Genomic DNA, 15751 nt, shown 5'->3' with positions numbered 1-15751 from the left:
AAAACGTTTCTTTAAGATCGCATATTAATTAGTAATCTGGCAGCCACTTCCTTTATGAAATGGACCACTAATAATGTAATGAATGTTTGTATAAATGAAATTCTAAATTCATTTATTCCATTTGCACGTCTGTAGATGTACTAGACAATGTTCCTTTAAAATTGCCAATATTTGGTAATTTGTCAGGCTTTTTCTTTGGCGGTCAAAATCAAGGAATTGCAAACGGATGCCGTGTTTTCTGTTTTTTTAAATTCATTCAGCTCAAATTAAGGTAAGGAGGTGTGGATCACAACCTTTATCTCAAAGTGGAATTCCAGTAAAGTTATGTTAGTATCATAAGAAAGAGTTAATCTTAAGAGTACAACAGTGAAAAAAAAAATGAACAAAATCGGATGAAAATTATGAAATTGTGAAGCTTCGCCAATTTTTGCAAAACAGTTGAAACGAATATGCAAATGAATAAGCTGATGGCGTCATCACCTCACAATTTTCCATTGATCGTGTAAAAAAAAAGAGCAAATTCAGTGTTTCTGCTATTAAAGTGTAAAACATGTCGTTATTCCTGGTTAAAATAACTTCAGATGATCCAGTAAGATATACCAGGATTTGAGACTGGGCGTATTTGCGTTTGACTGAAAAACTGGACATTTCAAAGTTTTGTGTACATACAAACTAGATAGCAAGCTATGAATGGATGACAACATCACTTTACCATTTGTATTTTCATATTGACTGCTCATGAAATGTTTCCTGAAAATTAGCAAAACATCAAAATGTCATAACTTCCTTATTTTTTCTTCAATTTTGATCACATTTTCATTGTTGTGCAAAGAAAATTGTACTCCTTCTTTTCAGGCGAACTTTAAACTGTACTAGAATCCCCCTTTAAATAAATCCATAGAGTGAGGTTACCCCCCCCCCCCATCCGTCTAGGCTGTTGCGCAAGTCATGTGCAGGACAGATAGCCTCCCTTCCATCCCACCCAACCCCCCCCCCCCCCTTTTACACCTATAGTTTACAAGAGACAGCATGACAGAGCCTACACGTGTTGATAGGATTGTTCAGGTCTTGGAGGAGCGCCATGGCTGATCAATGACAACGACAGAGATAGCGACCAAGATGCGGACGACTGTTAAACAATAGCATCCGCCCCTCTGGTCATCTGGAAACATGACAATAACAACAACTATGTGTGTATGTATATACATATATATATATATATATATATATATATATATATATATATATATATATATATATAATGACAGAGAGACGGCATTACACACACACATCTCTCTTTCTCTTTTTTCTGTCTATCAATGAATAAATGAATAGATGTTATAAATATATATATATATATTATATATATATATATATATATATATATATATATACTTTTTTTTTCAATTCAATTGAATTCAAGTGATTTTATTTCCACATAAAGTAATACAATATACAAAACGCCTACATGAATACATATATTTTAAGGAACTCCGAATCACCTAAGTTTTAAAAAATATCAAGGATACAATTATAATGATATCAACTTTTTTTTTGATAAATAAACAAAGTAAGCAATACAATTTTATTTTGTAACTCTATATGGAAAGGAGGTAATTCAGAGGAATATATATATATTTAGAGAGAGAGAGAGAGAGAGATTCAGAGGAATAGAGAGAGAGAGAGAGAAATATACTTGGGATGGCAGATGGATATTATATATACTGTAATTAGGTTGATAAATTGATTGATTGATTGATTGAACAAAATGGTAGAAAGATACGATGTGTCATTGATGCTTTGACAAGCACAGAGAGAGAGAGAAAATTATATAGACGGAGAGAGAGAAAGAGAGACCCACAACGCATACACACACACACACACACACACACAGAACTCGACAATACCGTTGTTGTTTGAAGAAAAAAAGAACAAATGTATACCTCTGTATACCACTTTCATGAAAATAGTCATGACATATGCATTTTTTTAAAGGACTAAGGTTTTAGTCCATTCATTAAGTCTAACACGCAAATTTGAGAATAAGAGTTGCAGGAAATGTACATGCAACAAAAATTACAAACAAAAATGTGCGATATATTAAGTGACAGAAGCGTTCAGTCCATTTTAAAGGATTTGCTGCGACACATTAAACATAACGCACAGTTTGAAATGAAATGAATGTCGAAATTGAATGAAATCATTTCATCCTTGTATTAACCACTCCCCATCTCCCTCCCCCCCCCCCCCGCATCCTCCTGCCAGGTACACAAAGATGGTATATCACATATCTATATCGAGGAGATAATCATTTAGCAGTCACATTACTCACCACGTGCGCGCAGCAGACACAGAGGCAACCACACATGCCACACGTTGAGTATATATACACAATCATTTATCTACCTAACGACCTACCTATTCCGTTATAATGCTAATTGATTGTCATATCATCCAATTCATACTGACATATTTGCCGATTTCTTCGTCCGCACAGTATTGTGGATGCGGTAATGATTAATTTTATTCATTGAAAACACGCGGAAATAAGTTGTGGGTTCTCTTTTTCGTGGAAAACAGTGACAAATTATTTTGGTTGGTAATCAATTTCCACCGGCGCCAAAATATAGTCAGACAAATGTCATTGGGTAACGTTTGTATGGAAGTGATTCTATTTGTATTGTCTACTCTAAACAAACAAGAAACTGAATTACGAATGTGATCATTGAGGAGGAGTATAGGTACAATCATTTGCGACAGGGCGAATATTCAGAACTGACGGAAATACTTGATTACAACTTAATAACCACAGGACGTCAAATGAGATATAACTAGCAAAGTCCTCATCTTTTCTTCGTCTCCATCTTTCTCTCCTTCTCTTTTCACTTTGTTTTCTTTTCACACATACATACACACGCCCATACACACACACACACACACACACACACACACACACACACACACACACATATATATATATATATATATATATACCCGCTTTCTATTTCTATATATATATGTTGTATATATATATATATATATATATATATACCCGCTTTCTATTTCTGCCCTTCCCCTCTCTTTGTGCTTTAAGGCAGATATTATATTTATATATTTTAAGGTCACTATGGACATCCAGGTGGACAGGTCTGTTATCAAACGCATCGCTGAATATTCATGACGATGACGAAGTAATACAGACTGATCGATGAAGAAGGCAAAGTAGTGATCACTACGACGCAAGTTCTGTTTGACGCACTGTGTGCTGAGTATTTCAATATCGTTACGCCAGCATTCAAACGTTTTGGTTCCAGTTGTTTACAATTTCTCCAATTGAAATATGAAGCGAAGTACCTTTCTTTTAATCGTACATTTCATAGAGTCAACTTTCTATGACAGCTACTGGAGCATTTTGCAAATATACTGTGAGTAAATTAGAATAAAGTTTGAAAGCAAGAGAATATCAATTAGAGGAGTTGAAGGTTGAGGTGTTAATTTTCTTAAATTTGTCTCAATCTAAAATTGAAATTTGTAAGATCGCAACTGCTGATTTGCAATCTAACAAAACATGTCGGAAAAAAGGAACGACGGGATTCGAACCTGTCATCTACTGCTTTCCGGGCAGCGACACTACCACCAGGCTATCCCTGATTGCCGGCAGCTCATGATACCACCTGTATCATGTTACTCAAGCGCAGTTTCCTGTATCTGTTATGATGTCAGCATAATGAGCTATAATTACGATTATGACTTACGTGCAATTTTATGTTATCATGTGTATTCACATCGCACAGGGTATATTGCATTAGCGTGTTAATGTGTGCAGCATGCAAGCAGTGCATGCGAACAGATAAGCCTCAGAAATCTTCTAAAGAATACCTTGCCTTTGTGACATAATAATGAAAATTACAATGTTTATTGCTGTAATCATCTAATGGTACGATGAGACGTGAAAAAAGAATGGAAGAACAAAAATCCATTTTGCGTTGCCTCTTTTTTTTTTATTCTGTTTGAATTTTGATTAAATAATTTACATTAAAGTCGCCTACTAAGCGTCGAAGAACAAGTGCACACTATAATACAGCTATCGAAGGATTATTGATCACTTATTTTGACCTTATAAATGGGATTCTTTCGAAACTTAATGATAGCCAATTATGCTTATGGTCAGTGCAATAATTGCAGGGTGGACCCCACTGGATTTGAAGACTAAGGCCGCGAAACGATGAAATTACAGCTTAAGATTAATCTCGTCTTTCCTTTGAGTACTGTTATGACTCATTCGCAGCTTGATGTCAACTTTAAAACAAGCGGGCCATCATATTTACAAGGGGGTGTGACCCCTTCCGCTATTAAGGGAGCAACACTTCTCCGTTGATTCGTTTGTTTATGTGCTTGTTTGTTGGTTGGTTTGTGTGTTTGTTCGTTCGTTTGTTCATTATAGGAAAGGGGTCATGCTATTGCTATGTGTTTCTCGGTCAACATTCATACGAAGTGACAGCGGGGACTGGCTTCTAATCATTATGAAAGAATTGACTGTCTTCACACTGCGCGCTATACAGTGGATAAGAGCCTAGATATTGAACGGAGGGTCATGGGTTCGAAGTTGGAACTGTCATAATAGATATAACAAGATTATGTGAATTCGGATATAATAATCGGAAAGTCGTATAGAATTTTCAAGAAAGTTTTACGAAGCAGTGTTATCCGCCGTAACCACATAAGCACATTTGAAAAGACAATGATATCTTCTTCTTGGGTTAGTTTAAACAATCTTCATGAATATCATGCGTTTAATGGATTGATTAAACAATTAAATGATCATTTTTCCCTCAAATGTCTTTGTGAAGAAAATTGACCCAGAGATTACAAGTTCACAACTATAATGGGAATGGCACGTGCACAATCATGCACTAGCACAACAACTTTTATTTTAATAAATACCGTATCATAAGCGGTGAAACATGATCAGCGGCGGAGGGGGTGAGGTATGAAGATTGGAAAATATGATAAACAAAATATGGTTGCGAAGTCTAGGCTCTACACACTTTCTATACTCCCCCAATCTCTGATTTCTATCATTCCGTGCAATATACAAGTTTCAGCCCAATCACTGTATACAATGTATCATTGTTCTCATTTTCCACTTATTCATCATAAGCAAGATCATCTGTGAGATGAAGTTCTCATTTGTCAAACAGAAAGATCGCAGAAACACAACACAAACCGTTTGCTCATTCTAAATACCTGATGCTTTCATTGTTTGTTTGTTTGTTTGTTTTTCCTTCTGCGTAAAGAGTGTGGGTGCGTGCGTGTTAGGACGGAGGACCAGTGCAACAATGGTAAACAAACAGGTGTAGACCTCCGCTAAGTTGGGTGTTATATGATACGTTTGTCATTGCTTGAAATAGAGAAAAACAATTGTAAGAATTACTTTCGACACGCCATGCTCGTGCAGACCTCAGTTCTGCAAGATGTAATTTGCTTCGAGACACAAATGCACGGCTCCCACGAGGACGCCCAATTCTGCCAGAGCGTTTCCACGATGGCTTTACTTTGACTCGTCCCTCGGGGTCATACACATTTTTAACACTAAGCGGTATTAGGCTACACCATGGAACTGTAGCTCCATGGTTATACCAAGGGGGTATTAGGCTCATCTAGTAGGCCTACCTCCTTCATTTTTCCATGGAGCTACTTTTCGTTTGTAGCTCCATCTAGTACCTCCTTGATTATACCAATTCAGCAAATTGATCAACGTTAGCGCAATACACTATACCAAGATCATACCGTTGTGTTCGGTAACAACATGAGCCATTTCTGCCATAAATCGACGTTGAACGGACATATCTTTCTTCAAAGTTTATCTCTTTGATCCAATCATGCATTCCTTCTCTATTCATTCTTTCATTCGTTCATTCGTTCGTTCATTCACTCGTTTGTTCATTGATAAGTTGTCATGTGAAAGCAAAGTTAGGGACACACAGAATTGGTTTACAGTTTGTAAATAACTTGATATAGAGAACAGTAACAAATGCATTTGTGTTTCCTTTAATGATACTTCAGTAATATATTGTGATGCGTGTAATAAAGCGGTATATACAGTTTTTAAGATACATTGATGTGAAAACATTGAAAGGATAGGAGAAAAGACAATTTTATGTCGGTCTTATAGCGTACTAAAAATGTGTAATTCCAAATACTATCAAAGAGTAGGAGGGGGAGGGAGGGAGCAAACAAAGAAGTGGAACATGTACAAAAGTACAAGGCATGACTGTGTACACCTGACATTAATCGACCCCATGATTCAGCACATAAAGATTCATTCACAGAAGACCATGCATGCATAGACCATGCTTGCAGGAGGAACATTGTGTCCCTCCTTCCCCCCCCCCCCCCCCCCACCTCGGCACGAAGAATGCACGCCTTCGAACACAAGAATGGTTTGAACGAATGGCTTGCTGGGGGAGACATTCAGACAAATAAAAAACCAAGCATTGAAGGCAAATCTAGCGCAAAAAACAAAATACTTGTGGATTCAATGGAAGCAGAAATATTAGTAGTACACATTGATGAAGTTTGGGGAAAATAGGACAATCCTCCCTTTCCAAAATTATGGTTCTTATTATTATTTTTTTTATATAGTTTGGTTCATACGTCCCGTCATTGCTGGATAAGAAGTCTACAATAATTTGTGATGTTGCAGTAGAACAAATACTTACAGAGAATTCAACGAAATTTCCTTTTTTTTAAGGATATACACATTCCGTCAACTCATTACCAATATATGTTACGGGTAATTTCCCATGCATTTTGCGAGAGGCATAAGTCAAGCCCTCTTTCATTAGAAAACTAGAAAAATGAAAATGCCTGACACCATTTATAGACGATATTTCAAAGATATTACGTGACTAGAAATGTGTACGTGGCAGAGGAGCATAAAGTGTATTGAGAGGAGCTGAAAACTAAACTCCTGAGATCAAGACGTCTACCCCCTCCTTTCGGTCTATCGTCTACCGTCTGGAGCCGGCGATGAAGCCATGCATACTTCCGTTGTGAGATTTGCGAGACTCTGCTGACTCCTACCGTACACTTTCGCGTCCCCTACATTATCATGCGTGCTCTCCTATACCCTCTCTTTTATTATTAACTGTTGTGCATGGTTGTTTAGTGTTTATTTTAGCTCCAGAATTAAAAAAAAACAGCAACAGGAACAACAATGTGAAGATACCATGCACCCTTTACCTGTCACATAATATTCGAGGACACCGTCCTTCGGTTCTGATTCCCGCCCAAAATACGTATTTCTCGCGTTGCTAGTAGCAACAGGACGCTAGAGTCCACGCCCATATTCTCAGCTGCTACAGCCTATGCCTGAGAACAGTGAAATGAGTTTCTATACTCTGTGCGGTGCCTATAGGGTACCTGGATTTCGGTCCAAGTCATCTTAGGATCTTGTGATTAGATCGGATGTTGCCGATTTGACAGGTGTCTGTCTGTCCCCTAGAAACTAGAGAATGGGTGGACAAACATTAAAAAGTGCTGATTCTAAAATTAGGGATCCGTTGCTAAATTCAGTACTACCCCTCCCCACAACAGACTTCGCTGGTGTGTGTTACTTTTTGTTTTTAGATTATCACCCAATTAATTCTAATTCATGAGTATGAAGTAAGAAGCAAATATCGAATTCACCTGTCCTTACTAATGTACTTCAAGTGCGTGAAATACGGTTTGCATGTAAACTACGTCACCATGTCCAGCAAACTTAGAGTTCAGTTTTGCTGTTGAATGCAACGGTAGACTGCTGAATTTGCTGACCAGAAAACCTATACATTCTTCAGTCCATACCCACCGCCGCGGTGACAGGCTCCCGGTCTTTAAAAAAAAAATGCATTTCATCTTTATCACAGTTTATACGAAAAGGCAAATGAGTGTGCTGATGATGTCACTCATTCTTTTCAGACTAATCACTTTTAACTGGTCGAGATTCCCCCTTTAAGCGACATAAGCCTCACCCGCGACACTACAGATCCCCTTTACCTTTTACCCTCGCTATGACAGATGTGACGGAAGAGCTCGAACTGCACCGCAGGCAGATTGAACATTATTCAAATCTTCTTTTCTTGCCATCAATTAAATCGACGATCATAAGAATCTGAGTGTAAAACCTGCCCCTGAACGCCTACGTTAATCTCTTAATAGGAATGAAATCACATCAAACCCGGTGAATGTCGAGCATTTCCTATTTCCTAGAATTTTATTTCATGTTTCCCGTCATACGCGAACATGACGAACGCGATAAATTAGTTTGCTGAACTTTCATCTTTAGAAATAAATCTAACAATCTACTTCCGCTGGAAAGGAAAAAAAGTTCGTTCACTTGTTAATTGCTCAGGAGATTAGCAATAATGTTAGTCTCAACATGATTAACTTCTTACCACATGTGCTTATTTGGTCAGCGTATGAAACACTACCTAACCCTGTGAGAATTGCCACTGCAAAAGGAAGATAATCTGCGTGTTTTTGTTTGTGTTTTACATATTTCAATAAGGAAGTCAAGCTACCATTTGACGGAAATGAAACCCAAATAGCATGTTTATGGAGTGAATGCAGCAATATCAGTAGAAATGAGTGAATGTTTGAGGAAAAATCGGACGATCCGTTCAATAGTTATCAATTTTAAGAGGTTTAGCGCAGCTATCTCTGGATGACAAGACTTTCATACTACAGTTTGTTATGTCACATTATGAAGAACGATATAAAGAAACTATAAGAACATTCAACAAAATTGATTTTTTTTAAATGAAAAGTACACATTACTCCGAATTGTTCCTGACATAATATATTAAAGGCATCGTTGTTCCATCTGCTCTCTGATAGAAATAAGTTAAGTTTTATTTCATTATGATAGGTAAGTGAAAATAGTATGTGGAATTTTCTTTGTACTTTCTTTATATTGTTTTTCATATGTGATGTCACATACTGTAAGTAGAATTCATAACTTTTGAATGGATTGTCCGATCTTCCGCAAACTCTCACGGCTGTGTTCTACTAATATTGCTGCATTCACTAAGCGTCTTGATCCACATGTATATTTGGGTTTCATTCCTCTGATATAAAGTCCCCTTCGAATGACGAGTCAATAGGGGTGAAAGTACCTGCCTCTAGAGGGGTATAACCGCTGATGCCCGTGACTTGAACCAGTGACCCTATCGACAGGTGTTATCAACTGAACCACAATAGCTTATTAATATCGTATGCGGTAATAGTCGCAAGTGACTTTGATTCAGAATTAACACAACTCCTTTTTATGGTATTGTTTTCTAATACGCTAAAACCCAAATGGACATAAGCAAGGTGATAAGGGAAGCTATCCGTGATGGTGACATGACATTTGCTCCTGCGACAATTGGAAAGAAAAAGTGAAAATAAAGTTTGAATTGAATTGAATTGAATAGTTTCTCCAAGGACGGAAGGACTTAGGGTTAGGTTTAGGGTCGAGATAGGGTTTTACTTTTAGGTTTACTTTGATGTGAGGATTATGATTATACTAGGGTTATGGTTATGTGACAGCTAGAAAAAAAAAACATACTCATTCAGAACACCATACGTGACGTCATGAGAAAGTATCATGCAATCAGACAACATTTATATGAAACAAGATGGTTCTTTAACTTGGTCTTTAAGTTGTTAGCTTGTTGGCAGCTTTTATGAGGAGTGACAGCTTTTATTAGGAGTGGCAACTCGTTCCCGAATTTGAGGCCAGTAAATCTGAAATTAAATTGATATTAAAGCGTCCTGTGACGTGGTAATGTGCTGGTGAGAAGATAAAGAGAAACGGGTATACTGTATTGACAATGAGAGTGAGTCAATGAAAACAGATTAGAGTATTGAGGCCGTTGACCCACTGATAGAATCAAAAATACCCAGTTGATATTGCTTGAGGTTAACATTAAGAAGTTTCAGTTTTTGATAAAGTGGTCAAACATGTGCTTGTGGCTGCCCTCTTGAAACTATTCGAATTTATATACTTGAAAGTGCGATCGAATATCATCATAATTATAACTATATATTGCGAAAGCTCAGTAACATCAAGAAATTTCAATTCTTGATGAAGTGGTTTAACATGTAATTTTGGATACGCTCTTGAAACTACTCGAATACGTACTTGAAAGTACGATCAAATATCATCATAATTATATAACTATATATTGCATAAGATCCGTATGTAATATCAAGATATTTCAGTTCTTGATAAAGTGGCTTAACATGTGATTTTGGATGCGCTCTTGAAACTATTCGAATAAGTATACTTGAAAGTACGATCAAATATCATCACAATCATAACTATATATTGCATAAGCTCAGTAATATTAAGAAGTTTAAATTCTTGGTAAAGTGGTTTAACAAGTGGTCGTGGCTGCGTTCTTGAAACTATTCGAATTCGTACTTGAAAGTATAATCAAATCTCATCATTATTACTATATGAAGCATGTGTCTAAGATGTGTTTATATCATCTTGCATCATATTCATTTATAAGATTTCATTATGCTACTTAAGATCACATAATGCTATTGGCTCATATCATTTCCTTATGCTATCATATAGCATGATATAAGTATAATGTATATACATTGATATATATGTGATATTTTCATATCATGTGTTATTTCATACGTTTTCCATATCTGTATGTCATTTCAGCTTGTGGTAATGCACTTGTTGGTAAGGAGTGTGATAATTTCTGAATGGGGCTCCTTGTAGAATATTAACTCTTAGTATAAATCCTCGGGAAGTCCTTAATTCTACCAAGTCACTATATCCGCAATTCCGTAGAGAGAAATTGTTACTATGTGGAACTAATGGTACCCCGTAATAGTGCCATGGGTAATCAGTGTCAGTGTGTAAATAAAGATGTCTACATGTGACTGTGCAGTTTGGCCCCCAAGTTTGCAATAATAATATAGCAGCTAATCGCTCAATCGCCGCCTAACGGGACTCGCGCCAGAACAAATTACACGACGGAGAGTGCGTTGAGGAATTTTCCATTTAGGAGCAAAAACAAGAGCACTATGATAGTACAGTGCATGCTTTTTGAAAGCACGCAATGAGTTGGTCTTTACACGGATGTTTACACATACTTCTTTCTTTGTAATCAAGTGTGTAGAGTCTAGAAGCATGAGCATAACAATGCTCATGGGGGTGGGGGGTATGAAGAAGAGAGAGGTTATTATTTAGTATATACTGTAAATGGTGTAGAGAGGTAGGGCTTACTAAAGACATTGTTTAATGTTTTGAAGGCTCAATCAAAAAAAAAAAAATATATATATATAACGAGCCACACCTCGCAGACTGAGCTATGTGATGAAGTTCAACTGAATTTTAAAAGCACTAAAACATGCAAGCGTTATGCAGGCTATATCAATACATCTATGAACATACCTCATCTCTATTGTATAAATTGTTTTCTAAACTAATTATTACAGTCTATGGGAAAAATTATGTATGGAAATTCCTACCACTCGCGTGTGGTTTACTTCTTCGGAAGCATTTAGTGATTATTTTCAACACCGATGTTTTAAAAGCTTTACTTTGTACACAGTGGAACAATTCAGGAAATGAAACTTGTAGCATGTATAGGACCATGCAGCTAAGATGTACTTTTATATCGTAAGCACTGTCAGACATGTAGCCTTATTAACTTATACAGCAGATATGGAACATTGAAATTGCGGAGCATTTTTCACCGCGCAGTCATGATACAGCATGGATTCCAACGTGACTTGGTTTGTACCACAACCAATGAACAAACAAAATGTGTAACCTCAGGCTTGGTTTGCTAAACTTACAACGATGAAAAAGCAATCAAAACAAACGATAGACACAGTCAAATCGACCAATGCAACTGCCTTACCGCCTCTATCAAAACCTGTATCCATTCTCAAAGTAAGGGTAAAATGTCAGCATACCAAAGAGCTGTCTCCCACGCAGGAAGTAAAATCATTCTCCAAAATTCAAATCGGGAACGGAAAAGCTTATGAATTATTTCCTTAAAAAACACGACTTCTTCATTTGTCCTCTTTCTCTGAGTTTTTGTTAATTTGTTACTCGACTTCCGCGATCTTATGGAGCCCGCGTTTAATTCTCGCGGGTTTCGGATAATTTCCCATTCACGATAGTCGGCACAGTCCTGCGATTGACTCGGAATCACTTAAAGGACAAGTTAACCTTCATTATACATGTGAAGTGTGAGAATGCAGCAATATCAATGGAAAATATCAGTGAAAGTTTGAGGAAAGTCGGACAATCCATTCAAAATTTACACGTGTATAAAGATATAACGAAAATGTAAAAGAAAATTCAACATATTTTTACTTTTCTCTCGTAATCTACAAGCACTTAACCTGACTCTTTTAGAAGGCAGGGGAATAAAATTAACATAATGTCATTGACAAGTCGAACGAATGTGCATCTTTTACACAAAAAATGAAATTTTGTGAAATTCTCTTTACATTTTCCTTACATTGTTCTATGCATGAGACATCATAAATAATCATTAAAAAAAACAAATTGGTCGATGGAATGTGCACCTTTTACACATACACACAAAATGAAATTTTGTGAAATTCTCTTTATATTTTCCCTATATCGCTCTACGAATGTGACATCATGAACTTTACCTGTCTTCTCATACAGCAGTGACTGCGCTGAGCAGAAACTTTAAAAATTCAGATAATTTTGAACGGATTGTTCGGGTTTCCTCAAACTTTCACAGATGTGTTCTGCTGATATTGCTGCATTCACTTAATCCAAGTGTATAATATAATGAAGGTGAACTTGTCCTTTAATGATCGAACATAAAAACGCAAACCTTTCTCCAACGGAACGATGGAATCAGATGGGGGAAAAGCATTTAATCTAGCTCAGAGAGGAAGGAATCTTGTAACTTAATCAATTTGAATATGAATCGGATATTTAGCCACGACGAACATAAATGGCATATCCACCAACGCCGAACCATAAATATAAACTCTAATCATATACGTACCTATGAATATCGAACCCCCGGGAATTCCCCCCTAATGTGATAATATTTCTCCATATTTGGCCCACTTCTCTGGAGAGACATTCATAACTGGGTCATTATGTCTAGAACAGCTTAGAAATCTCTCTTTCGTGTAACAATAACTGTAACATTACATTCGTGGTGTTTTAAAACGAAGTCTATGCATACCTCTTCAAAAGACAAAAAAAAAATCATTTAAAAACGGGCAAAACAGAAAAATCTGGCACCACTGACAGTTCACCGTTCGATAACATTTGGATATTTTCGACTGACAAGGGTTTACTGACGGCACCATCTTGCCAGAAAAAAAAAAATAGACAGGAGTTGAGACCAAGAAACTTTATTCTTTTGTTAATTTAGTAAATGTCTTTGGAGCCGTGCAAGAATCTGAATCAAACGCCACTTGTTTTCTTTTTTTGTTGGTCAGATTCTGTTTAACTCGTGCAGTGCAAACACATATACTCCACCTCCGACATTTTCTGTGAAATACATAAATTTGAATACACTCTAAAACAAAAAGATTTAAAGAAAAAAAAATATCTTTGATAAATGCAAATAATACTGACCATTTCTTGGCATGGCTTCTATTAAACGGTAGGTACAAACAGCGAAGAGATTGTAAAGAGATACTCCTCAAAATCATTACAGTCATAGACAAACCCGCTCTAGCTATGTTGAACATGACAATGGAGAATCCTTTTCTCCCCTCCACAACAACAACAACAACAACAACAACAAAATGAAATCAGGCCAATCTGAATAAAGAGGAAATAAAGTGATATCACAATCATAGCATTTATGTATGGAATAAGTTTTATATTATAAGTATAGTGTTTTCCACAGTCCTTGTCAACTTCGGCGTAGTTTCTAAATGGGCTTTGCTACGACGGTTCGTAATTATTACCTTAGTATACTGGAAACAAACTTCAAACATTCTTTCCCATTTTATCCTCTCTCTCTACTCTACTGATTGACACACAGATCTGCGCAAATTGAGTTTGGAGAAAGGCGCCATGTCGAAAATAATGTCACACACACACAGACACACATACACACACACACACACACACACACACACACACTCAGACACACAGTAATAAACACGTTTTACTCTTTTACTGCGTCATGTATATGAAAATAATGCCGTGTTTTTATCCAACTTACTCCACAGTACGAATTCTATACGCCGGGCGGCGTCCAGGCAATAGCCACTTAATATCCCCCAAGCTTTTTTTTTTTTTTTTTTTTAGCAGCTCACGTTTGTTTTTTTTCTCTTTAGAGAACAATAAGTGGTAGACTTTGACTGTTTGACCCCATGAGACTTTATTAAACAAGCTCCACAACAAGATGTTATTATTTTGAATCATTGTAGCATACCTGGGTAAGCCGATCTGATCAAAATACTTCTGCAGGGCCCGCTGTGGCGGTGTTACGACCACGCCTCCGAGGTCGAAGATGACGACTTTCTTGCCAGCTTGAGAGGAGGTCATAGACGACGGCGACGTCGCGGACGAAGATAATGACGATGAGGAAGAAGACGCCGACGACGCTCTCATCTGCCTCTTTCGCCGTAGATGTGCGCGTAAAAATGCAACCATCTTTCTCACTTTGCTGCGTACAGAGCGACAGCTGAGACAGACCGTGGCGGGTTCGCTGCTGAATTCGCCAGCTTGATCAACCATGCAAGACGATCTGGCGCTCATTGTGTCGAGTTTGTAAACCAACATCCTATTTGCGCCGAAAAACAAAAATGAAACGATCGGCAATCGATGACTGTAGGCCTACTAATGATCAACCAACCCGTAGCACGTCAAAAACTGAGCGAAACAGCACATCTCCTTGCATTGAAACTGAAAATGTCGACGACCGCTACCGACAACGACCTGCATGACGCTCTCTACAACGAGTCCCAATGGTAAACTCGAGTCCGATATGATGGGGCGATAAAGAGAGACCTGCTTTCGATGCGTGCTTCGTAGTCCGCTGTCACAGGTAAGACTGCCGCACTACGTGACTCCGCTCGCCGTGGCTTGGAGAGCACGCGTGCAACAGCCAACACGCAAGGAAAGGAAAGATTAGTCTCCAGTCAAGCGCCACCACCACGCATCGTCAACTTTTCAGTAATATTTTGTTCAGTGTGTATTGATATGCAGACTGAAATTAGTGCAAACTTAAATTAGCTGCAGGTGCCGCGAAAGGGGGGTGGGGAGGAGGGGGAGGGGGAGGTGATTTAAAAAAAAATTGTCAAAATCTTTTTTCGCCAACCCCAGATATGCCTTTTTTGACTGTTCAGAAGCGACCTTTTCGACTTAACGCGTGGCTCCCACATGCATATCTCAACAGATCTTTATCATTTTCACACAGACGTTATACAATAAGTAGGCCTATAGAAATAACCTTGCCAAATTATTTGGCTTAAAAAGTTTCCGTTCAAAAAAAAAAAACACAGACACGCCATTTTGATTAGGGGGAGAAGACTCGTGTAAATGGTTATGAAGAAAGATAGAGAGATGAAAATTGTGCATGCATCTGTACGCAAGGACATGAAGGAGGAATATCTTCGCCTTTATCTCGAAACATTGGTTTCATGCAAGAGAAAAACTGAAATGACACTAAGAAAATATGTAAATCACCAATGATGTGTCTATGCCATGTCATCAAAATGTTCAGTAGCACCAGACTTG

At 37.5% G+C, this 15751-nt stretch overlaps 1 protein-coding gene across 1 annotated transcript in view; it reads right to left on the bottom strand.

Annotated features, from left to right (window-relative positions):
- The window catches only part of LOC139745461 (bifunctional epoxide hydrolase 2-like), a 75041-nt gene extending 60271 nt beyond the window's left edge, over positions 1 to 14770 (bottom strand). Inside the window, exon 1 of the mRNA XM_071655851.1 lies at positions 14445 to 14770. Within this exon, the coding sequence (XP_071511952.1) occupies positions 14445 to 14770 (326 nt within the window). The remainder of the gene's footprint in view (positions 1 to 14444) is intronic.
- Positions 14771 to 15751: the final 981 nt, after the last annotated feature.

Source organism: Diadema antillarum, unplaced genomic scaffold (genome assembly GCF_040938485.1).
Source record: "Diadema antillarum isolate AM-2024a unplaced genomic scaffold, OU_Dant_1.0 seq00001268_RagTag, whole genome shotgun sequence".
NCBI classification, from domain to species: Eukaryota; Metazoa; Echinodermata; class Echinoidea; order Diadematoida; family Diadematidae; genus Diadema; species Diadema antillarum.
Note: the sequence above shows the minus strand (reverse complement) of the source record. Positions and strands in the feature narration are given on the sequence as shown.